The 25,395-nt window shown below is 44.3% G+C and overlaps 1 protein-coding gene across 1 annotated transcript; it reads right to left on the reverse strand.

Annotated features, from left to right (window-relative positions):
- Positions 1-1,116: 1,116 nt before the first annotated feature.
- shkbp1 (SH3KBP1 binding protein 1) lies at positions 1,117-25,165 on the reverse strand. Its single transcript, XM_038693226.1, has 17 exons — positions 24,972-25,165; positions 22,884-22,937; positions 22,155-22,200; positions 21,923-22,055; positions 20,218-20,298; positions 16,529-16,699; positions 16,325-16,415; positions 15,132-15,322; positions 14,684-14,799; positions 10,862-10,949; positions 10,522-10,638; positions 10,136-10,306; positions 8,811-8,966; positions 8,343-8,439; positions 5,643-5,827; positions 5,436-5,538; positions 1,117-5,326 (listed from the first exon to the last, which is right to left on the reverse strand). The coding sequence occupies exons 1-17, from the start codon at positions 25,028-25,030 to the stop codon at positions 4,573-4,575; spliced, it is 2,613 nt and encodes an 870-aa protein (XP_038549154.1). The 5' UTR covers positions 25,031-25,165; the 3' UTR covers positions 1,117-4,572.
- Between the last annotated feature and the right edge of the window lie 230 nt (positions 25,166-25,395).

The raw sequence follows: 25,395 nt of genomic DNA on the forward strand, positions 1-25,395 counted from the left end.
GTTGCTATTTTTGAACTGAGTTTGATTACAGTCACCTAATAAAAGTGCTAACGTTAACCTAAACTCTGACAAACTAGCATCTAACCGCCCCCCCCCGCCCATAGTGGCTCCAAGTACTATAGAGAGCCTAAGTCCCTCCCCTACCGGTGGACCACCATGGGACCTTACTTTAGAAAAACGGTAGTTAACGGCAAGAGACAATTTTTTGATCCTATTTGAATTGTGCTCTGAATTTCACACGGTCAATTTAAAAGTCAGTAAAGTCGCAGTTTAATGTAAAACTGTTGTATCAGACTGTGAAAACACATAATTACCAATGTAACTTTTTCTCTCAATGACTGAAGCTAACGTCAAAGAACATGGCTTAGTAACCTAGCTAGCAGCAACTAAGCAATGAACGTTAGCTTAGCATTACCGCGTTAACATGTTGGTGACGTAAATTGTGAGATGAGACATGTAGTTCATTGGATCGGTTTTCACACAAAATGACATGTAACTTTACTGTTTCCTGACAGACAAAATTATCTTTTAAATTAACAAACATCGTGTGTGATTCAGGGCTCAGGATCAAAATATAACTTGTCTCTCGCTGTGAGACGCCCCTTTGTCTTTGGAATTAACACTAGGTCACTACTGTAGGCCGTAAGCTAGTTAGCCGCATATGCTAACGTTAGGGCAGATAAACAATTCTGTTCGTTAATTAAAAAAAACACAAGGGAAACAAACTCTTGACGCGCCTGCTGCTAGAAATGTTTGGACAATCACTGTTTGGGGGGCGGGGTTTTTAGAGAGCAGTCAGTAAAATACGATTAAACTCACCCTCTCATCATCCTCATCTGAAACTGGACAGATTTTACATTTCTGATCCATTTTTGTAAAAGAAAACAAGATATTTTTGTGTGAACTATTTTCTCAGCGTGTGATCTGTGTTTTACTTTGAGCCACGACGACAGACTTTTATTTTGTTGTTCAAAGACGATTTTTGTAACTCTGCTGATTATTGATTGGCAGCTGATTAGTCTGAACTCTAGTTTGTATTTGCAGATTTAATTAAACGATTTTGGAATAAACAGGTTTCTAACTTCAGTTGTTTTGAAATGACTCCCCCCCGTCACATTTTCACAAGTCAAGTATTTTATTTATTTTTTAATACAAAGACAATCTGACGTATCAAGCAGCTTCAGATAGAAATATTAAAAAACCTCCTCAGAGCTGACCTGAGTTCAGCCGTAACAAGAGTTGCTCTATGAGCCGTTAGCGTGACTGGATTTAATAAAGTTTAATGTTCAAAACAGCAGAAAACAGACAGACAGGAACAGTTCAGAGCCACAAATGCTGCATTCACAGGTCGTAGGAAACATGGAAATCCAAAATGAAACAAAATATTTTCTATTACAGGACTGAATTCTGATTTTATAAAACGTTGGACTATAACTAATTAATTTTTTTTCTTTTAATCATCTTGTCCATAAAATGTCCGAAAATAGTGAAAATCCTCATCGTGATTCTACAAGACGACATTTTTAAAATAAAAAGCAAGAAGAGCCACAACTAGAAAGAACTTAACAAAGTTGAAAATATGTAATGAAATAAAAAAAGTCCAATGACAGTTATTACATTTATGAAGAACAATTTCAAAATGTTTTAATATCTTAATTTTTATACAATTTGCTCATGTTAATTTCATAATGTTTTTATTCATTTAATACTGAACTCTTATCAATTATTAGCCTGATTTTGCTTTTTCCTCTTAAAAGCATTTATGATTTTAAGCCACAAACGGAATAAAAGACGTAGCCCCTGTGACGTCACCCATTGGTAAATGGGCCGCCATTTTCAAGGCTCGAGATTCAAATTTATCTAGCTGCGGCCGTGTAGAGCCTCCAACCCAAACCCATCATCATAATTTATTAGCAGGAAGGAAGTAAAGCCGCAGGATTACCGGTTAGCAAGCCAAACTTAATTAAAATGCAAAAAATAAACTAAACTATTTACACTGCAGAAACAGACTAATCTGTAATACAGTCAACAACCTAAATAATGTATAAATAAAACTAAGATTTTCACTAAAGAGGTGGTATTCTGCTCATTTTCAGGTTCAAAATCCTTTACATGCACAAAAAAGATAATCTCAATAAAGGAGAGGGGAAAAGCCAAAAAGCACAAAGCCACCTCTTTAACCATATTTTGCCACACGTTATTTTATACCGTCTGTGTTTTAAACTTAAATAAAATATATTATAATAAAATGGTCCAGTTGAGTTTCTGTGTGGCTCTGAACGTTCACATCACAGACCGGAGAACAAAAAGGTACAAACTTAAAAGCTTAATGCTGAAAGCTGCTACATGTGTAAAGAAAACGTGTGATTTCAGTGAAAAGTCCACAAAGATGAAAGAAACACCAGAGAAATAAAAACCCAAAGTGTCAAAGTTACAAACGGGGAACTCACAGGAGGTTTGGACGGCGGACGACTCTGCTTCACGGGTTCATATTTTCCTTTTAATAATTTCTCTGAAAGTCTCCTGGAAAGAACGTCATCATGTGGAACTGATTCAGGGTTTCTGCCAATCACGCTGTCACAAGTGTGAACGCTTGATGCAAAACCAAACAATACAGACGGAGACAGAATTATTTATAATTATCTCTCATTTGTTGTTTGCATTACTTTGCAGCAGAACATAAGAATAATTTCTAATGATAGAATTAATTAAATTAATCCGGATAAGCACTGATATTGTGGGAAGTGTAGTGTAGAAATACTCTAGTTACTCTAATACTGTAGTTAAAGTCCTGCTTATAAAATGTTACTGAAAAAGTTTTAAAATCAAAACATAGTTAAAGTACAAAAAGTAAAAATACTTATAATGCAGGATTCTTAACTATAATATTACATCATAATCTATTTATTAATATGAATCTGAAAAGTAATTCATGTCAGATAAATGTAGTGAAGTAGAAGTTCTGACAAGTAAAGTACACGTACATGAAAAATTGACTTGACTGCAGTACTTGAATAAATACACTTTGTTAAATTCCACCACAGTAGTACACCAAAATAATTAATGCCTAAAGAGTGTAACAGGTAAACGTACAATAACATCAACATAAAGAATGTTTTCAATAATTAATTAATCTTTTATTAATATTTTTGGGGGGGTTTAAACGGAGCTTTCAAAGAAATCTTTTTTTCCTGTAATTAGTTTCCACAAAACAAAAGATCTTTCCAGGTAAAAGTGTTGCTGAAATTTCCCATCAGCATCTTTTCGTCTGTCGGTGTTAATTTGGCAGCAAAAGCAGAGCTGAAAGCTGATTGGCTGTCACTGTGAGGCGTTCAGGCTTGGCGAAAAGACAAACTGAAGACGACGTGTTTTCCTTCATCACAGTGTGAATTTACAAAAAAATATAGTTTCTATACAAACTTGATCAGACGGTTGAATAGAAAAGGGTCCCGGTTAGAGAAACTTACCTGCAAAACAAAAAATAAACAAACTTTTCTCCTCCGTTGCTTAAAAAAGCTACGTTAATTTATGAAAACAACGCGTCCTTGATTTCACCTCCCAGGAGTTTATAAAAAGTCTCTTTCCTGGACGACGACTTACGGAAGCCCATTTCTGCCACTGTGATGAAACCAATGAAAAGATCCTGTTAGTTATTCTAATGAGTTAATATCTCAAAATAATGACTTTTTAAATAGTAAGCCAATATTATGGAGGTACTAACTCAATATTTTGAGAATGTTACTCATTATTTTGAGGAAATTAATAATTTTGCAGGACTTTTTTTTTTCTCCCCCCCATCACAGTGGCAGAAATGGGCTTCCATAACGACTGGATTTTAAGCTAATGCTAGCACTAAAAACTCTGCGGTAAGACAAACACAGATGTGTCTTCAAACAGTTTGCTTCACTTTTAAAAAGAGAAAAGTATTTGAGGAGAAAACTGTTTGGAAAGTGCTAGCGTAGCTGCTAACGCTAATATAGCACAGTAGGACTACCTATCGCTGCCACACAAGAACATGGTGTTTCTTCATGTCAGCTGTTAGCTTTAGCTTCAGTCTGTTAGCATGACATCATGTATGTAGCCATAAAATGAGTCAGCCGGAGACGTTTTCAACCAACTCATGGCGCTAACATTAGCACAATTAGCTAGCTAGCTAGCTCGCTCGCTCGCTGTTTACTGGAAGCTGCTTTTGTTTACTTCTGTCTGAAATCCATCACATGCCGTGTGAGAACAGGTAGATTGACAGGACAGCGACAATAACTGAGGGAGGCGGAGCTTAATGAACAGTCCTGTTCACGTGACACCGAGTCATTTCTTTTATTGATATTGTAGAAATATTGATTAGTGCGTCTTTAGGACAACAGTCGAGACTTTCAGCTGTTTTTACTCCCACCTGACGTTGGGTAGCTAGCCGTGATCCCGTGAGCTGGACGCCAGGAAACAACCAACCAGCATCTGGTAACTATGGCAACAGAACTGTATTCAGCCGCTGATTAAGGACAAACCCGCGGAAACATGAATCCGCTCTCAGGATCAACTGTCGGGTTCATGAGTCTCAGACAGAACAGCCAATCAGAAGCTGGTCTCGTTCATGTGTGGTTTGGGGCTGGTGGGCGGGCCGACGGCGGGGCTGTCTGGACTCGCCGGGCTTTCCGGTGAAGCCGGGACATCAGCAGGAGACGTTGCACGAGACGCTGCAGCAGGGCGACAAGGCGAGGCAGGCGCCTGAGACCGGGTCGGGCTCATGGCTGGAGGTGGGGCGGGGCTTGTTGGGGAAATAGGCGTGGACCTGCGGTGTGATGAAGATGAGGACAGCGGTGATGATGATGACAGTGACGAAGGTGTTCCTGAGGAGTGGCGTGCACCGGGCGACACAGAGAAGGTGGTGGGGGTCCTGAGGCCGAACCTAGCCTCTAACTCGCTGCACACCGCTAAGCTCCGTCTGACACCCTCCGTTCCCGCCGGGACCCCGAACCCTGAGCCGGCCTCTGAACCCTTGGCGCGCTCCTGGCAGCGTTCCACAAAGCTCCCCCTTCGGAGAGACCCCCACTCCCGGTCTCGGTCCGGGTGTCTGGGGAGCCGGGGGCTGGCGGTCGGGCCGGTGCCGGAGTTGTGGCCGTAGGCTGGGATGGTTAGTGTGTGCGGCCCGACCCCAGCTGATAGGCCGCAGTCTCTGACCGGTTTGGTGAGGGGCACGGGGGGCGGAGCCTGGCGGGGGAGGCTGCCGCACAGCGAAGCGGACGAACCCGAAGCTCCGGCTGCTCGTCCTCCCGCTGCAGGGTGGAGACGCTCCGTCCTGAAGACGTCGCTGAGCTGAGAGTGAAGACTGGTGGAACAGGAAGTCACAAGAGTCAACAGCAAGGTTGACGGTCGGGTGAGGGTCACATGACCAAGGTGTTTATTTGTTATTGGGGTGTGTGTGTGTGTGTGTGTACCTGCAGGTGGAGGCTCTAGGTGTGCTGTCAGGTGTTCTGGTCAGAGCCAGGTCGCACTGGTCCAACAGCTCCAGCAGCTCCTCCTCGGTCGGCCCGCCCAGCGCTACGAAACAACCAATGAGAGCCCACATCACTCACCGACCAATCACAGAGCATTAAAGCTACATCGATTTTGAGAAACCTGTCCTCAATAATGTTGCGTCCCACCTCTGATGTCGACCTTGCCAGCGATGTCCATGGCGGTGGTCAGGTCCCACATCTGGATGCTGCCGTTGCTGTGACCGCTGAACAGGTACCGACGGGGCCGAGAGCCGATGCGACTCGAGCCCTCGCACTCGTGGACCATGAAGGCCGTGATGGAGGTGCCGTCCACCGAGCGCACCTCACACACCCTGACACACACACACACACACACACGAGCAAATCTTGTTTATATAAAGAAAATCATTTTATTTGAAAATAAGTTTAATAAAAACACACTGAATAAAATAAAACAAGGCAGGTTGTTGGTTTTTCTCGTGGGTTTATATCAACATTTAAAGTGGCAGAACTGAAAATAAGACGTTTTTAGGACGAATTTCTAGGGAAAAACACGTAATGGTTCTCAATTCAAATCAGCTTTATTGGCATGAATGTATCACAACAATATTGCCAAAGCTACAAATAAATAACAAAACAATGAATTTCATACATTTATTAAAGAATTAAATAAAACAGTAAAAGATGTGTTTGTGTGTGTTAATAAAAAATAAAATAGAAAATATATCATATAAAAATTACATAAAAATAAATAAATAATAAAATAAAAGTTAATAAATAAATGTGTGTTTAAAAAAAATGTTTAAATATATTAAATTAAAATAACAAATACATAAAACTAATCGTGTGTGTGTTAATAGACAAAAATTTTTAAAAAAATCAGTATCAAATGTGAAATAAAAAAATTGAAAAAAATCAGGAACAATTACTAAAATATCAAACAAAATCTTAATAATCTGAACATAAGTACAGTTATTTAATGTATTTATCAGTTTCCGCTGGTTGTCTTCACTTCATGGCATGAGGAGACATATTTTGCAGCAATTATTTGACATTTGGGCATTTCTCCCAGTAAATAGGGGAGTTTCTGTGAGTCTGATATAAATTTGAATTCGGGGTATATTTGGGAAATGTTTGCAAAGTTTTTTGGTCTTAGTGTTTTATATTTGGGGCATGAGGTTAGAAAGTCCTCAGCGACTCCACTGCTTGCAGGAAGAAGTCTATGAGAAAATGTCTCAGCTGATTTATTCCCTCAGTAAACACTTTCCTGATGAGTTCATGGTCTCAGTCGCTAGTTTTAAGTCTTCTTCAACACAGCGTGATCCCTTAGAGGTGAGTCGTATCCACATTTGACGAGCGGTGAAATTGTCTTTGGGTGCCGTCACAGAGCTTCGACCCTTTCACCGTTGGGTCGCCTAAAAACGACTTAATCAGCGTTCGTTTGAACTGAAACACACTCTACATCAGTGGGCAGCAACAGGCGGCCCGCGGCCACGTTGCTTTGATAGCAGACAAATAGAAAATAAATAAATTGATAGCGGCTGGTGCTGAAATGGATCTCAGTCATGACAGCAACAGTTACTCACACGATCACTTCCTCTTACGTGATTGTGCCTCCAAAATAAAAGCACGAGAACGTTTTTTGCAGCAATGCGTCATGTTGAGGTTAGTGAGCCTTTACTTTGAAAAGTTCTGAACATTCAAAAGAGACTCTGGCCTGCTGGACACACCTCTGAAAACAGCGTCAGTATAGGTGTGATTGGATTCCCCTGAAGTTCCTCAGGGAAATGAAAAGAAGCGTCCATGACTGCCGCTCACTGCAGCACATGCTTTATTGTGAGCATGTGCAGAAGTGACCTTAGAATCAATTTGTTTAACAAGGGATCTGCCGGTCTGAGCTAAACGTCATCGGATGGATTTGAAATGATTTGACTATGTTTTCTACACTTGTTTGCCGACTGCCGCTGCTTTAAGGAGTCGGCTGTTCATTTTTCCCGGTAAGAACATTTTGTTTTAAGCCAGTTTTTCGTTGACTTGATGTTCAAATGTGAGCTGCTGGCGCCTGCAGGGGTGGTGTGCAGAAACACTTAGAACTGCAACTGTGGCAACAGACTCAGAAAACTGCAGCCAGTTTGCTCCTGGAAGGTTTTAAAGTCACGTGACATGCTGAATTTCTAACCAGCATGCATCACGGTAAGTGAAGTCAAACACACCTCACAGATATCGCAGTGAGTTACAGATGCACCTAGCGTCCAAATATGGTCACGTCTGGTTAAAAAAATTTAAATGAAAAATTAAAACAAGAGTGCGACGGCCAAAATCCCAAACTTGAGGCTTCAAAACGGTAAACCACAAACCAACGGGGGGGCGTCACGCCGGCTACGCCCACTTCTTTTATACAGTCTATGTTTGTGGTGCTGTCAGAGAGCACGTGCTCACAGAACAGGCCTACAGGTAACACTTTCTATTTAACTTTTAAGATTTTTACGCGCCCCTGGTAGTCTGCTGAAGAACCAGGGCGCACAGGGGAGCTCCGTGAGCGCCGTGCCCACAAAGATAGTATGTGAGTGAAGACACATCTGAAACTCCAGCGTACGACCAGCGGACTGTGTGTTTTTGATGGGACTTAACAAGCTGCCAGTTAAACTCTTGATTGTGAACTCATGGTTTGCGAATCAGTAACGGGGGAAGTTCAGGAGGCTGCAGCAGTTTCATTTCGTCTACGCATGCTGCTCAGATCACGGTCAGGTGATGAGACGTCTGTGTTTGGGTTATTTTCAGTTTGCAAAGTAATTTCAACTTGGTAAAAAGATTATTTAAAAGCATCCAAACGAGCCGTTTATCCAGCCGTTATTAGGTCACACTCACCTCTTTCCGTTGGACGACAGCCTCACGTAGAGTTTATCGGTGTCCGGTACGACTCTCTGGATGAACACCTGCTGGTCGTCTCTCTCTCCATACGGACCTGAGAACCAGGAGCACAGTTACCATCTCGCCTAACAACCCGTCCTCTAACATGCACGTGGATTGTTTTAATGGGCTCCTTCTCCGCAGTGTCCTGGCCAACAGCAGCATCACAGCCCCGCCCCTCTGGTGCTGCGTCTCCTGCAGACGTTCCTCCCATCTTTGAGTATACATCCAATATAGTGATGGAAGTGAAACGTTAGGCCATCTATTGCTGACACTCGGCCACGCCGACTCTAATAACTTACCACAGATGATGTTGAATATCTCAAATGTGTTGGAAAATTCACCAATTTGCTGTTAAAAAATGGAATATTTTTTGAAAACAGAGGAAACTCGTTGACCTTTAACCCCTGTGGCCGTGCGCGTTACCTATCTCTGTCCCGGCGCTGCAGCCTCCGTGCCCGTCGATGTCGTCCAGGCTGAGGATCTTGAAGGAGGTGAGCGGCGTGGAGCCCGGCTGGGTGGAGATCATCCCTCTGAAGCGAGTCACCGTCCACGTCCGCACGTGGTTGTTGTCCGCACAAACTGAGAGACAACAAACACCAACGACTTCAGTGACCCAGAAACGAGCAACGTGAAGAAGAACCTGGACCGAGGGTTTCAGTTTCAGTACCGGTCCAAGAGAAGAAGTGCGTCTCGGGACGCGTCCCCCTCAGTTTTATAGTTTGGTTTACCAACTCTTACGGACGCCAATAAAAACCAGAGACAAAGAATCTGTCTCTCTCAGACAGTTCTGGCACCATTAAGAGTCTAATTCAAGACTTTAAGACCTCAACAAATATAATTTAACAAAACCTAAAAGTGTCAAAGAAACTGTGCAAATGATACAAACAGCACTCAAGTTTAATTGTCTCTGCTATGTGTTCTGTTCTTTTTCCGCCATTTTATAGCAAATTTAACCCAAACAAGATGCACGATAGCTCTTTTTAATGATGTCATGTCGGCATTTTATTTTCCCTTTGCATATTCCGAACATAGGGGGTGTTTACTAATGTGTAAAGGGTGTAAGCTAACTAAAAATTTCAAGCTAGCCTAAAACGCGCCATCGGCAAATTTAATATCTACAGGAAATTTAAGACAATTTAAGACTAACGCCGGGAATCCACTGACTCCGGCTACGACACGTTACGGCTGCGCCACGGTTTTGATGCGTCCTCATCCCGGCGTCAACGTCCACTGATTTTGCTGAAATGTTTAGATTTTGTTGATTTGGTCATCAGTGTTTGCATTTTGTGCTTCTGTGATCAAGTAGCTACGTAGTTAAATGTTTTCCTTTTGTGTCCGTTTTCACTGTGTTATTGTTGTTTTACAATCGGGAGGATCCACAGGGTGTTTTATTTTGAAAATTGACCGGATTATCTCTGCCGTTCTGTGTCTGACTTCCTGCCTGGTTCGATCTGCTCTGTGCTGCTTGACGCGGCTAGCGGTGAAAATAGACCTGCTGCCTGTTCTCTGCGGAGCTTCTGGGACGCTTCTGAGACGCTTCTGAGACGCGCTGCGGCCGCAGCTGGTGGACTCACGAGCATTGACTATAATGGCAGCGATTAGCTCCGGCAACCGTGGCGCAGCCGTAACGTGCCGTAGACGGAGTCAGTGGATTTTAGAGGTAAGAGCTGAGAGAACCCTGTACCAGAGATGAGGCGTCCCCGAGACGAGGCGTCCCCGAGACGAGGCGTCCCCTCTCGCACTCGTACCTGAGATGAGGTGTTTCTCGGACAGCATGATCTTGGTGACGGGGCTGCGGTGGACGGAGAAGGTCTGGAAGAGCTGCGGCCCCGAGCCGACCGTCTCTGGATGCTGAACGATGACTCGAACCGTCCCAGAGCTGGTCCCATACGCGATCTCGATCCAGTTCCCGCTGTCACCTGACCACACGACATTTCAGACTCAAGTTAAACACAGATTTTATGAGGTCGGATTAAGCTTCATGTTTTTAAACTTAACATTTAATGAATCGCTTGGTAGAGCCGTGTTTTCACTTTAGCAACATTAAGTTTCCTTTGATTCTCTGATTAAATACAACAAAGCATGAAGCAGATGTACAATGAGAACAGATGTCAACAGTGTTGTAGTTCCATACTTGTTTTGGGAGTGAGGTAGACGCTGAGAGCAGTGATGGCGTCTTCAGTCGGGTCTCTGTACAGCTCCGTCACCAGCAGATCGTTGTCCTTCATCCTCAGAGGAAACTTCTGCACATCTGACAAACAAACATCATGAAACAGCAGCGATTCTCTGTTCAAACGTATCTTTATTGCTTCATATACAGATAACAACGAGCCAGTTGTTCTACAGGTCTCCACTCGATATTCAGTCCGTATGTAGACCAGAGTCTGCAGCCACGCCAACGCCTCTGTGAGGCCGCACTGCTTTGAGCTAAATGCTAATTAGCAGTAAGCCAGTACAGCGCTGTGCCGACTCACCTATATAGTAGATGGATCCGTTGTTGCAGCCCAGGATGAGGAAGGAGCCGGCGGTGTCGTAGCTGCTGATGGGAACCACGTCCTGATTCTGCACACAGAACATCAGAGATGAAGAACTGGAAGCTGCTGCTCATGTTTATAGTTTGCTTTACAAATCCTTACAGGCACCATTAAACAATCCTGAGCTAAAAACCTGACAGCAGTAAAGGTCTGATCACATCACTCCTGTTTTAGCCTCTTTACATCGGCTCCCTGTTTGTCTTTATTTTAAGATCTCAGTGATTACTTTTAAGGCTCTCCATGGTTTGGCTCCTGCTTATAAAATCAGACCTTTTAACTCCTTATGAATTTATGGTAAATTTGAGATCTGGAACCACCTGCCCAAGGAAGTAAGGCTCTCAGAGTCAGTGTCCTCTTTTAAAAACACACTTTTAAATCGGAAGGCATTTTACCGGAGCTGCTCGTTTTATCTTACATTTTCTATTTCAGTCATAAAGTTGCTATTTATTCTTATTGTTATAGTCAAACTGTTTTAATTAATTGTGATTTCCATGTTTTATTTGTATTTTATGACTTGCATTGTCCTCATGTATTTTATCTTTTCACCCTGTGTTTATCTTTTTTAAAGCACTTTTAACTTTTGTTTGATAGGCGCTTTATCACTAACGTTATAATTATATTAATCAGGTTTGGCTGCAGCCGCGAAACGGGGCTGCAGCGTAATGCTTGCACTTTTTGCCGCTGACTGGTTCAGACGGTCTGAAAGTGTCTGAAATTATTATGGAAAGGATCCTTACAGAGACAGAACTTCTCTAAAAAGATCATCAGAAACAGTCATCAAAGCCGCAAGACTCCACTGATGAAAACAGTAATTTTACCTGGAACAAAAGGGGAGTCACTAGTCTGCCGCTGCCTCGATTGGTTAGTTTGTGTTAAAAACAATCAAAAACAACAAAGTCACACAATAACACAAAAGAAACTGACCGAACGAGGCAGCAGTAGCAAAATTCAACGGTGAGAGACAACTAATTTTTTGATCCCGTTTGAATTGTGCTCTGAATTACACATGATGATGATGGTCAATTTAAAATATGCATTTAAATTAGGGCTGCACGATTTGGAGAAAAAGTAATATTGTGATTTGATTATAATTGAGCAAATGATAATCTGAGTCTACTCGCTTGTGTTGCTCTGCAGAGGAGAATATATTATATCTGTCTAAAGCAGAGTCTCTATCCACAGCGTGGAGGAGGAACTGGACACGAGTGGATTAAATAAAGAGTATATAGTTAATAGTTTACTGTTAGTATAACAATAATATATTAAATACTACATTCATTATAAAGTATACTTTTTTACCACTAGTTGAATAATCCAGTTACAGCCGTTTCATTTCTGTGGGTTGTTCTGATTTATTAAATGCTTGTGCAGGAAAAAGACTCTACATCGGTCTCTAATTTGTTAATGCTGATTACTAACTTCTCAACAATCATATTGTTCAACATTTAATGATTTGCTGCAGCACATAAAACTTTTTTAATGTCCCGCCCCATCCAGGCTGCGATTGGTCGGTTGATGAGAAGTGACTGACGAGCACGTCGGCTCTGTGAAAACTTGATATATACGGCTAAAGTTAAATGGCAGCGAGCCAAACTCAAACCTTCTTTATCTTCTCCCCGTTTTCTTCTGTCTGAACGCCTCAGCTGTGGACGACGTCTCTCCGTCACAGAGCGCTCCGTGACGAGTCCTGTGACTACGTTTTGAACGATTAGCGGCCGTCAAGGAAATTACCAGGGTTCTTGCACCAGTTTAAAAGTCAAATTTAATGCTTTTTAAGACCTTTTAAGACCTCAAGAAATATAAATTTAAGACCTCAAATTTTGAAACAATTTCTTTGAGAGAAAAAAGACGCGCGTTTGATCCCTTAATGAACGACGCAATATATATTTGGCAGTTTTATTTTCACCACAGGTAAATGACTTATACCGAATTGAGGAAGACAGAGTTTACACCTGGCATTAAAATGTATTGTGTGTGATCAGATTGTGATCAGGTAGCACTTGAACACATGAAAGTACATGTGTAAATGCACCCGAGACACATTGAGGACAGATTGTGATCCGATCAGCAAAACGACCTCTGGATGTGTTCAGGGACACCATGACCGCAGACAGGTGCCTGGACAGTGTGTCCATTCAGTGTTGTGCATAAACGTGCTCAAACATTGTAGATTATTGATCTTGCTCATGTTTTTGGTGAACCGATCGTGTCCGTTTGTGAACGTGAACTACGGGGCAATATCACAATAATGTTAATTATCGTGACACAATCTTTCTCAATTTCTCTTTGTTCAATAAATATTTGATTTAATTTATTTGAAATCACAAACAAATTAGCACTTTCTTTTCTATTAAGATATTTATTTTGTTGAGGAAAAAGTACTAATTAATGAATTTTTCTCGTGCATATTTGTTGTTTTGGATGATCTACCTCAGCTCTGTGACGTGATCCACTGTTTGATACCAGGCTGCTTTTTGGCATCAAGTGTTTGTTCTGACCGTAAAGAAACGTTTAAAAGCACAATTAACCATCTGGTTTCTTCAGGAGCTAAAATCAGCCTTTAAGCTAAAAATAATGATGATTTTACTAGTTTTTCCCATATCGCCCAGCCCTTACTCACACACTGTGTTAAACTCAATATAAACTACTAAAATAACCGGCCGATTTAATACACAGGCACACTGCTAAAGAGAGGTAAATAATCCATGGAGGAAAACAAATCACGGTGAAAGACACACTTTAGAAAGTTATTTTAACTTGTAGTTATAGATCATTTTTTGGATGAGGAGGACGTGATGTAGGCTGCAGCTGTTTGAGCTACAGAGAACGATCCGATCTACGTCAACGTCTGCAGCTAACGTAAACGCGACATGAGTTATACTAATGGCGGGGTCTCGCATTGTCAATTACTAAAATAAAATCATACAAATACACGCTATGCGTTTTAGTCGAATGTGCGTGACAATTTCCGCACCAGCCTTAAACGCATCATTGGCAAATTTAATACCTACAGCAAATTTAAGACAGTTTAAGACCTTAATTTCCCTGATTTCAATTTAAGACCTTTTAAGACTTTTTAAGGAGCTGCGGGAACCCTGGTTACGGTCAGTTGTTGTCTTAAAAGTTATGATAATGAGCCGACTGCAGCAGAGAGGAGAGTGTCTCGCACACTCTCGCACATGACGACATCGCAATTACATTTATCGTGCAGCCCTAATTTAAGAGTCAAGAAAGTTGCAGTTTGTGTAATATATAAGACTGAAAATGCATAATTACAGAGACCACAAACCCAAAAGTGGCGTATGTGGCGTCATAACTAATGACTGAAGTGAACGTCAAAGAACTTGAGAGTCGTTGCATTAAAAGCATCAGGCGAGATATATTTCTGTGTGGAACATAGCTAATCTAGCTAGCAGCAACCAAGCAATGAACGTTAGCTTAGCATCACCGCGCTAACATCTTGGTGACGTATCTCGTGCAAGACGAGAGACGTAGCTCACTGAACGGTTTTCACTCAAAACGACATGTAACTTTACTGATTTATGACAAACTGCAACTTTCCTGATGGATAAAATTATCTTTCAAACTGACAAACATCATGTGTGTGATTCAGGGCTCAGTTCAAACGGGATCAACAAATAAGTTGTGTCTCGTTGTCGACTATCGTACATATTTTTCCCGAAATAAGGTCCCGTGGGCCGGAAGCGGAAGCGAGTGACTTAGGTGTCATGATGCCGTGCAGCAGAGTGCGTTTCCACCCACCTGCCAGTGTTTGGTGACGGCGTTCCAAACCCCGACCTTCCCCGTGTGGCTGGTGGCGATCAGCTGGTTACCAACGAAGAAGAGAGCCTCTACCGGCACGTTCAGACTGAAGACGCCTGCAGGAGAAAGAAACGACGTCAAGTTGTTTCTGTGCTGCTGGAACAGCCTGAAAAGGACGATTATTTTTACTAAACGTCAAAACATGTTTTCTGCCTTTAAACCTTAAAGCCGCAGCGTTTGAGACTGAAGTGTTGATTCTTCTGGGTTCCTCCAAGTCTTTATTAAACATTTCACCAAACCCAGGAAGGACTGACAGAAAGGTTCTAAAGATGCTGCTATCCCTCCCGAGCGGCAGCTGGACGAGCCCCGTTTACCTCAAATCATTTCGTTTGAGAGAATCTTAAGTGACAACGTTTTTGGGAAACAGGGCCCAGGCACAAACTCGCACCGATTTCGTTTCCGTTGCCGTCCGGGCAGATGGCCCACAGGATGATCTCCGTTCCCGAGGCTACGGCCACCATCTTGTCGTTGTCTCCCAGAGAGCCCGCCATCACCTTGGCGTTGAGCGCGACTCTGTCGATCACCCAGTCCAGACGGGGGGAGGTGAAGACCTGCTGCCACCCGGTGGACTCCTTCACCCTGTGAGACAGAGAGAGAGCGTCAGTCTCAAGGTCAAATAAGTTCTTGAGGAGTAAAATAACACTCAGTAAACTCTATATCATAAAGTTCTAAAATGCACACACAGCAACACTTTTAGGGAATCCCTTCATGTTGCACGGTGCTGCTCATGGCCCTCCTGGATACAGAGGTGAAGTGTTTCGATTCACTGTATTTTTATCCATGGCCCTATTTATTAAATCTTGGTGCAAGATAAATGGCCTACATTGGTCTCTTAATTTGTTAATGCTACTATCTCAGCAATAATAAGAACCATTCATGCAGAATGAGTTCAACATTTGAAAGCTGTAGCACGTCAAACCATTTTTATGTCCCGCCCCATCCAGGCTGTGATTGGTCAGTTGAGTAAAAGTGAAATTGATTTTATTAAAGTTCAACATGTTTCTACAAAAGATTCCTGATGTAGATAAATAGCCAGCTAGCTAAACCCACAGCCAGTCATTTTAACGGTTCGCACGTATCAATTTTTAGGGGCATATACGTGCAAACTGGTCTCACCGTAGAGCCCTGATTTACACCAGTGCCAGAAACGGATAAGAAAATACACATTTAATAAAAATAGATTAGGGTAAGTGTTGGGGGTGCGCTATATGCACACGTGTTTATATACAGATGTGATTGCTATTGAATACAGGTCACAGCAGGAGTTACAGTTTCAATAGGGACCTCGCACGGTCGTGCTCGGGCCCTAATAACACGGTTCGTGCTCGGGCCCTAATAACACGGTTCGTGCTCGGGCCCTAATAACACGGTTCGTGCTCGGCCCTAAAAATAATAATCTTAGCAAATTCAATAGGGACCTCGCACGGTCGTGCTCGGGCCCTAATAAAGGACATTTAGCTTCACTGCATGTTTCTATAGTTCTCACTTATTTGTATTTTTTAACAAACATTTAAAACGTCTGTTTCCTGCCAATAAAGCCCCGTTGAACTGAACTGTTTCTCTAGAAAACAAAGTGTTTACCTGTAGCAGACGACAAACTGCGCGTAGGCCACAGCGATCCAGTTGTGATGACCACAGATGATCCGGACCAGGCCGGGATCTGATACCTGACCTACAAACACGTTAGAAAACTCTGGATCACTTTCCAATCCTTCATCTTTCCATTACAACACTCAAAAGGTATAAATGTTTTACAATCCAGGGACATTAAATGTGTGTCTTTACCTCCAGGCGTCCTCTCCTCAGTGCTGGCTCTGCCCAGTATCCCAGAATTCCCCAGGTTGGGGGGCATGGTGTTGCTGCGTCTGACCGGCGCTCTCTCTGCAGGCACGACTCGGCCGGCCATGAACTGCGATCCCGCTACGCTGTGACGGTTACGGCGCTTCGCCGGGTACACTGGGAGAGACACGAACAGGAAGTGAGGACACAAGAGGGGGAAACAGAAATCAGGGGCCGGACCCTCAGAGGGACGCATTCCCAAAACATCCTGAGGCTAAACGGAGCTCCTAACTGGCTGAGATCTCTAAAAAAATAATGTTTGTGTCAGGCCGAACCAAGCAGGAACCTCCGGGTCTGAAAGTGAAGTCTTAAACCTGCGTCCTCTCTAGCAGCCAGCAGGGGGCGACTTAAACCTGCGTCCTCTCCAGCAGCCAGCAGGGGGCGACTTAAACCTGCGTCCTCTCCAGCAGCCAGCAGGGGGCGACTTAAACCTGCGTCCTCTCCAGCGGCCAGCAGGGGGCGACTTAAACCTGCGTCCTCACTAGCGGCCAGCAGGGGGCGACTTAAACCTGCGTCCTCTCCAGCAGCCAGCAGGGGGCGACTTAAACCTGCGTCCTCTCTAGCAGCCAGCAGGGGGCGACTTAAACCTGCGTCCTCTTTAGCAGCCAGCAGGGGGCGACTTAAACCTGCGTCCTCTCCAGCAGCCAGCAGGGGGCGCCTTAAACCTGCGTCCTCTCCAGCAGCCAGCAGGGGGCGACTTAAACCTGCGTCCTCTCCAGCAGCCAGCAGGGGGCGACTTAAACCTGCGTCCTCTCTAGCAGCCAGCAGGGGGCGACTTAAACCTGCGTCCTTTAGCAGCCAGCAGGGGGCGACTTAAACCTGCGTCCTCTCCAGCAGCCAGCAGGGGGCGACTTAAACCTGCGTCCTCTCCAGCAGCCAGCAGGGGGCGACTTAAACCTGCGTCCTCTCTAGCAGCCAGCAGGGGGCGACTTAAACCTGCGTCCTCTCCAGCAGCCAGCAGGGGGCGACTTAAACCTGCGTCCTCTCTAGCAGCCAGCAGGGGCGACTTAAACCTGCGTCCTCTCTAGCAGCCAGCAGGGGGCGACTTAAACCTGCGTCCTCTCCAGCAGCCAGCAGGGGGCGACTTAAACCTGCGTCCTCTTTAGCAGCCAGCAGGGGGCGACTTAAACCTGCGTCCTCTCTAGCAGCCAGCAGGGGGCGACTTAAACCTGCGTCCTCTCCAGCAGCCAGCAGGGGGCGCCTTAAACCTGCGTCCTCTCTACAGCCAGCAGGGGGCCTTAAACCTGCGTTCTCTCTAACAGCCAGCAGGGGGCGACTTAAACCTGCGTCCTCTCTACAGCCAGCAGGGGGCGACTTAAACCTGCGTCCTCTCTAACAGCCAGCAGGGGGCGCCTTAAACCTGCGTCCTCTCGCAGCCAGCAGGGGGCGACTTAAACCTGCGTCCTCTCCAGCAGCCAGCAGGGGGCGCCTTAAACCTGCGTCCTCTCCAGCAGCCAGCAGGGGGCGCCTTAAACCTGCGTCCTCTCCAGCAGCCAGCAGGGGGCGCCTTAAACCTGCGTCCTCTCTAACAGCCAGCAGGGGGCGCCTTAAACCTGCGTCCTCTCTAACGGCCAGCAGGGGGCGCCTTAAACCTGCGTCTCTCTAGCGGCCAGCAGGGGGCGACTTAAACCTGCGTTCTCTCTAGCGGCCAGCAGGGGGCGACTTAAACCTGCGTTCTCTCTAGCGGCCAGCAGGGGGCGACTTAAACCTGCGCCCTCTCTAGCGGCCAGCAGGGGGCGACTTAAACCTGCGTCCTCTCTAGCAGCCAGCAGGGGGCGACTTAAACCTGCGTCCTCTCTAGCGGCCAGCAGGGGGCGACTTAAACCTGCGTCCTCTCTAGCGGCCAGCAGGGGGCGACTTAAACCTGCGTCCTCTCTAGCAGCCAGCAGGGGGCGACTTAAACCTGCGTCCTCTCTAGCGGCCAGCAGGGGGCGACTTAAACCTGCGTCCTCTCTAGCAGCCAGCAGGGGGCGACTTAAACCTGCGTCCTCTCTAGCGGCCAGCAGGGGGCGACTTAAACCTGCGTCCTCTCTAGCAGCCAGCAGGGGGCGACTTAAACCTGCGTCCTCTCTAGCAGCCAGCAGGGGGCGACTTAAACCTGCGTCCTCTCTAGCAGCCAGCAGGGGGCGACTTAAACCTGCGTCCTCTCTAGCAGCCAGCAGGGGGCGACTTAAACCTGCGTCCTCTCTAGCAGCCAGCAGGGGGCGACTTAAACCTGCGTCCTCTCTAGCAGCCAGCAGGGGGCGACTTAAACCTGCGTCCTCTCTAGCAGCCAGCAGGGGGCGACTTAAACCTGCGTCCTCTCCAGCAGCCAGCAGGGGGCGACTTAAACCTGCGTCCTCTCTAGCAGCCAGCAGGGGGCGACTTAAACCTGCGTCCTCTCTAGCAGCCAGCAGGGGGCGACTTAAACCTGCGCCCTCTCTAGCGGCCAGCAGGGGGCGACTTAAACCTGCGCCCTCTCTAGCGGCCAGCAGGGGGCGACTTAAACCTGCGTCCTCTCTAGCAGCCAGCAGGGGGCGACTTAAACCTGCGTCCTCTCTAGCAGCCAGCAGGGGGCGACTTAAACCTGCGTCCTCTCCAGCAGCCAGCAGGGGGCGACTCCAGCGGCTGCAGAAAGAAGTGTGATTGTATAGAAGTCTGTGAGAAAATGTTTCTACTTGTCAGCTGATTTATTCCCTCAGTAAACACTTTCCTGATGAGTTTCTGGTCTGGTCATTTAACCAGCGCCGCTGAGAAAGCTCATCAGGAGTCGGCTGCTCATTTTCCCGCTAAGTACACTTTGTTTGTCGCTAGCTAATCAAGCTAGCTAGCTCCTCCCTCCAAATACGGCTCCAAAAAATAATATAATGGTGACGGCAAAAATGCCAGACTCAAGGCTTCAGAACGGCAGGGTGATGTCACAGCGGCTACGCCCACTTCTTTTATACCGTCTTTAAGACTCCTAAATCTCAGGAGTCTTAAAGGTAGAACTGACACGCCCCTCATTAAGAGTTTCTCTTAACTCAATCTTAACTGGCTGTTTTTCCCAGAAACTAAGGGAAGTTTGAAACTATTCCTATAAGGTTACCGCACGGATGAACTTCTGTTAAGGGAAATATAAAACTGTCTCATTCATAACTTATTCATTTAGCTGACGCTTTTATCCAAAGCGACTTACAACTGCTACATCTGTCAGAGGTCGCACGCCTCTGGATCAACGAGGCATTAAGCGTCTTGCTCAGGGACACATCGGTGGATGTGTCACAGTGGGGATTGAATCCTCTTCCTGGTCTCTTACAACAAAGGTCTTGCGCCATCACCACCTGTGATGATGCTGAACCCAACTGAGAAGTGAAAAAATGTTCTTTGTAAATGTGTCTCATTCTTCACTTCCAGCAAAGTGACTCACACCAACTTACAGTAAAATGTAGAGGATCATTTACAAGAAACCTTAAGCGATCACATGAGTCATCACTTGTATGCTCAGAGCAGGAAGAGCCAATGAAACAAGCATCGATCTGACATCTGCCCATCGTTCATTCTGTTGAACTGATATATTAACCTCCGTTTCTCCGGTAACACTTGAAATAAACAAACATTATTTAAACACTTTCTCTCGTGTGGATCAGGTGTGCTGTGGTGACGGTGTGGTTTACCTGGTGGAGGCAGGTAGCCATTGAACAGCACGTTTCCACAGGAGGATCGGTCCAGCTCGTCGCACAGCTGCAGCTTACGCACTGTTAAAACACAGTTCTTTCATCAGATAACAGAGCAGAGCAACGTCAGACGCACAAAGAAAAACATCTTATCGCTGATAGTGATAGTGATATTAAAAAACTAAAGGGGCTTAAATGTTCTTATTGTCCCACAGACCAGAGGAAACCTGCACAAACTCAACACGTATTTTAGGGCTCAACGATTTTGAAAATTGCGATTATTTTGACTGATATAGCAACTGCGATACAATTTGCCATATTAGAGGGGATGATCATTTTTACCTCATTAATCACATTTTCAATTTTTGCAAGGATCTGCAGTATCTCACCAGAGTGAGTTCACCCCTCACATCTTTGTAAATACGTGATTCTATCTTTTCATGCGACGACACTGAAGAAATGACACTTAAAGTAGTGAGCGTGCAGTTTGTATAACAGCTTAAAGTAGTGAGCGTGCAGTTTGTAAAGGACTCTTCAGCTGATCCAGAATGCTGCAGCACATGTTCTGACAGGAACCAGGAAAAGAGATCACATTTCTCCTGTTTTAGCTTCTTTGCATTGGCTTCCAGTAAAATCCAGAATAGAATTTAAAATCATTCTTCTTACCTACAAAGCTCTTAATGGTCAGGCACCATCTTATCTTAAAGAGCTCATAGTACCTTACTACCCCACCAGAGCACTGCGCTCCCAGAATGCAGGGTTACTTGTGGTTCCTAGAGTCTCCAAAAGTAGACTAGGAGCCAGAGCGTTCAGCTATCAAGCTCCTCTCCTGTGGAACCAGGTTCCAGTTTGGGTTCAGGAGGCAGACACCATCTCCACATTTAAGAGTAGGCTTAAGACTTTCCTCTTTGATAAAGCTTATAGTTAGGGCTGGCTCAGGTAGTCCTGAACCATCCCTTAGTTATGCTGCTATAGGCCTAGACTGCCGGGGGATTTCCCATGATGCACTGAGCTCCTCTCTCCTCTACTTTCTCTCCCTCTGTATGCAACCTCATCCCATTATTGCATGTTACTAACACAACTTCTCCCCTTTCTGGTAGTCTTGTGCTTTCTCGTCTCTCTCCTCTCTCCTCCTATCACTTCCTGCAGGTTTTCTGGCTCTGGAGCTGTGGAGTCTGGATCTGTGGTTGCGGGTCACCTGCTGCCCCCGTGTTCCTGCTCGACACCCTCTGCTGCAATTATTGTTACTAGTCCTATTGTTATTATTGTTATTATAATCATTAACATTACGACTGTTACCATTAACACTACTATAAATATCTGTACCATTTTTCATTTAGTCTATAGCAACATCACCTTTACTGTCTGTACCTCTGTGTATATATTCTCTCTCTCTCTCTCTCTCTTTGTGATTTGGCGCTATATACATAAAATTGAATTGAACTGAACAGACCATAACAGCGAGAGAACAAGTAAGACTACTTCCTTTCTACACACACCGTGGACGCTGAAAACACTACTTTGCGTCAACTGGACCTTAAACAGAGAGAAGATAATAATCTTCTAAACTATTTAACATCTGTAAACTCTGTAAATCAGAGTTTTTAAAATTATTCTCATTTAAAGGCATCTTTTTTTTAAATGTATGCTGATTTGGCAAAATATTTTCTCCCGTCTCGTCACATCTCCCGAGGCTCAGACTCACCCAGCGGCGTGATGCCGTAGAACTCGGCCTCGTGCATGAGCATGTGCACGTTGATGGAGCGGGGGTGCAGCTCTTTGGTCCGTAGGAAGTTGAGGATGGTGGCGAACAGAGACGGGTCCCTGTCGATGAAGATCTACGGTGAGAGACACGCATTTTGTTTACAGCAGTGTAACGAAGATGATAACAATGTGAGGACTAAACGAACAGACGAACACAGAGCGACTGAACTTACAGCTCCAGTTTCATCCTTCAGAGTCGAGATCCGACCGCTCAGAAGACTGAAGACAAGCACAAACAGTCCAGCGGTTAGAGACACAGCACACTTTACTGTACATTACGCTGGCAGCTGCTTTTCCGTTAACATCCAACAACAAATAGTAATTAAAACAAATCAAAATTATTAAATAACACAATAATAAATAAAATAATAATAATTACAGAAAGAAAGTTTTGAAACTCTTGTCAGTTTCTTTACATATTCGAAAGGAGTGGGAAGAAGAAAAATAATTTGTCCACAAATCAAATACTTATAATCTTCCCGTTTTACAAATAAACATTTACAGATCTACTTTGTCACACCCTATGATTCCAGCTTCCAACAATATTTCCTGGTTTCTTTCCTCCTCTGTGACAATAAACGGATTATATTTGGGTTGTTAAAAAAAAAAGGACGTTTGAGGACGTCATCTCTGGCAACACTGAATGAACATTTTTCACCATTTTATGGAACAGACAACTAATCAATTAAAAGGAGAAAATGAAAAAGGAAAATAACCATTAGTTGCAGCCCTAGTTGATGCACTGTCTAAGTGCAGTTATTTGTATGCAGACCCATCTTATTGATTAAAGGACTTCATTTACATGTTGTGTCAGTAATCAGTAAACGTTTTGAATGGAGTTTGGCTTTGGAAAGGTCGTGTGTGTGTGTGTGTGTGTGTGTGGGTGCGTTTGTCTCACTGACCTGGAGAAAAAGGAGTCAGGAACCCACGTCAGCGTCTGTCGGGAGGTGCTGAACCTGTAAACCAACATTACCTCGTTAACTCTTCTTCTTCTCCACACGTCTTATATCCTTGCTCACATTGTCATATTGCGTAAGTGAGTTCAAGTTCAAATTTATTTCTAAGTTCTTTAGTTGACCGAAGTGCTTTCCAAATTCAGCATACAAAAACTATACACGATGAAAAGAGTAGAAAAGGTGAAAAATGTAAAAGCTCAATTCTGTCTGAAGGCCGATGAATAGAAGTGGGTCTTTAGAGAGGATTGAAAATGTCAGCAGTCCGAGCAGTTCTTATTTGAAAAGGTAAAATATTCCACAGATTACAAGAGGCTTGGTCACCTTTAGCTGCGTTTCATCCAAAGGAACTAAACCGAGAACTAGGAACCTTTGGAGGAACTCAGTGTTTCCACCGGAGGGACCAGGGTCTAAATTTAGTTCTAGAGTCTTTATTTGACCACCCAAAAAGTAGGGTAGTACTTTGGGGGGGGGGGGGCTTGCCTTGCAGTGAATCTTTGAATGGAGGCTTCTGGCTTTAACTGGAGAATGTTTTTCTACGACTGCTCGTCTCTTTTCCACCGTTGTTTGCAAACAACAGAGGGCTGAAGGAACCTTTTAGTTCCTTGAAAAGAGATCTGCGGACTTAAGAGTCCCGGGTACTTTTGGTCGAAATGCGGCTTTTATTATTTAACCTGGATCTGGGGACAGTGAGGAGCATCTGATTGGACAACCTCAGCGCTTTGAAGGTGACAACCCATTTAAAATCTTAAAAACAAGCAATAAAGGCTCCTAAAGCCAACAGGAAGCTAAATCGGGGGTAATGAGCTCACGCTGTTTAGTTCCAGTTAGAAGTCGAGCTGCTGCGCTCTGGACGACGAACTGCAACCGACTGAGACGACCGATCCACTCCAACATACAAAGAATTCCAGCATTCTGGTCGAGACGTTGTAAATGCAAGGATTACTCTTTCAAAATCTTTATCCCACAGTCTGAGCTGGCTGGCTTTTATCAAATTTAAAAGCACAGTCAAAGATCACACCTAGATTCTTAGTGAATGGACGACTGTGCCAAAGAACCAATAGCATCCACACAAGCTCTTAAATCTCCAGGACGAGGAAAGTTCTCATCCAAGCATCAGGACAAATGCAAAGGTCTTCAAATACCAGTCAGTTGCTTTGGCTGGACTTCCAACATCCTCTATTTATACAGAGAATCAGACTGAGACCAGGCAGCACTGTGTACATCACATACGCAGATATCAAAAACTATTTATAAAAGCAGGCACACACAATGTACAGGTAACAATTATTCAACAGTAATGAGTTCATGCAACATCGTTTTAAAATGTCCTATAGAAACCACATCAAACACGTTTCCTGTCTTCCTGTAGTTTGAATGAGCAGCATTATATTCACAGGCAGTTTTCTCTCTAAGATTGTCAGTATATTTCTGTACATAAGGACCCAAACAGATCATTTACTTTGTTCGCATGTAATTGATTTCTTCCTGCCTGTAACGTTACTTCCTCTTTATCTTTCATGACTCTGATGTTGACAGCTCTGCCGCACAAAGGCAGTTTACTTCAGGTATCACTGAACCACAGCTGGACTTGAACAAACAAAAGGAACCACCGTTAAAATCCTGTTTCTGCCACTCAAAAGTTAGCCAAACACAGGTTCCATTATCGGACAGTGTGCCTCTATCGACTCGTTCCGCCCTGACAGATTCCTCAGATTAACGTTATTTTACCCACGAACAAAACTCATCGTTTGTTTCATTTAATACACAATACAGCTAGTTTTGTTCAGCGTTAATATTTAACGTTAGCTCCACGTTAGTTCATTCCCTGAACTTTAGCTTCTTCAAAACTTAATTCCGGCCTCGCTTTCCTCTCTCTGCACTTACACAACCTTTGTATCCCGACTAAAGGATAAGCAGGGGTTCATATATCTCTGCTTTTGAGATATTAATTCATCAATAACACCGCTGGAACAATACTGTTAGCATTGAAGCTAGCCGGGGGTTAGCCTGCCGTAACCTGCTCCGGCTCCTCACCTCTTCCCGCCGACGTTCAGGTGGATGATGTCCCCGCTCCTCGCCGCGTTAGACATCATCTGAGCCGTCTGCGACTTCAAATCACTCAATTAATCTTTTAAATCCATGTTTTTAAGTAGAAATCCCGCTTCCGTTGTTGCTTCTAAGCAAACTTCCTGTCGCGCTGCGAAGCGGAGGGTGGGACGTAAAGCTCGCCAGCTCTCGCGCTGTTTCTTCTAGGCATTACGGTAACATGGTGTCCCAGCAGATTTCAAAATAAAAGAGAGCTTCCGCTGAACATAATCACAGACTGAATAGATGAATAAATAAATGCTTAAGACAACACAAGTATCTAAAGAAGGTGGAACATTTTCACAGAATGCTTACTGAATTCACACTGATGTAAAAATAAAACCTGTTTCCACTAACTCATTTCACTTCACAG

Source organism: Micropterus salmoides, unplaced genomic scaffold, assembly GCF_014851395.1.
Source record: "Micropterus salmoides isolate LMB-PRFRI ecotype aquatic unplaced genomic scaffold, ASM1485139v1 Ms_hic_scaffold_3, whole genome shotgun sequence".
Lineage (NCBI taxonomy): Eukaryota > Metazoa > Chordata > Actinopteri > Centrarchiformes > Centrarchidae > Micropterus > Micropterus salmoides.

Coding starts and splice junctions, on each gene's coding strand:
- shkbp1 (XM_038693226.1), bottom strand. CDS start 25,030: ATGATGTCTAACGCGGCGAGGAGCGGGGACATCATCCACCTGAACGTC. Junction 14,800..15,131: donor CGGCAACGGAAACGAAATCG/GTGCGAGTTTGT, acceptor TTTCTCCTGCAG/GCGTCTTCAGTCTGAACGTG. Junction 10,307..10,521: donor CTACCTCACTCCCAAAACAA/GTATGGAACTAC, acceptor TCGTGTGGTCAG/GTGACAGCGGGAACTGGATC.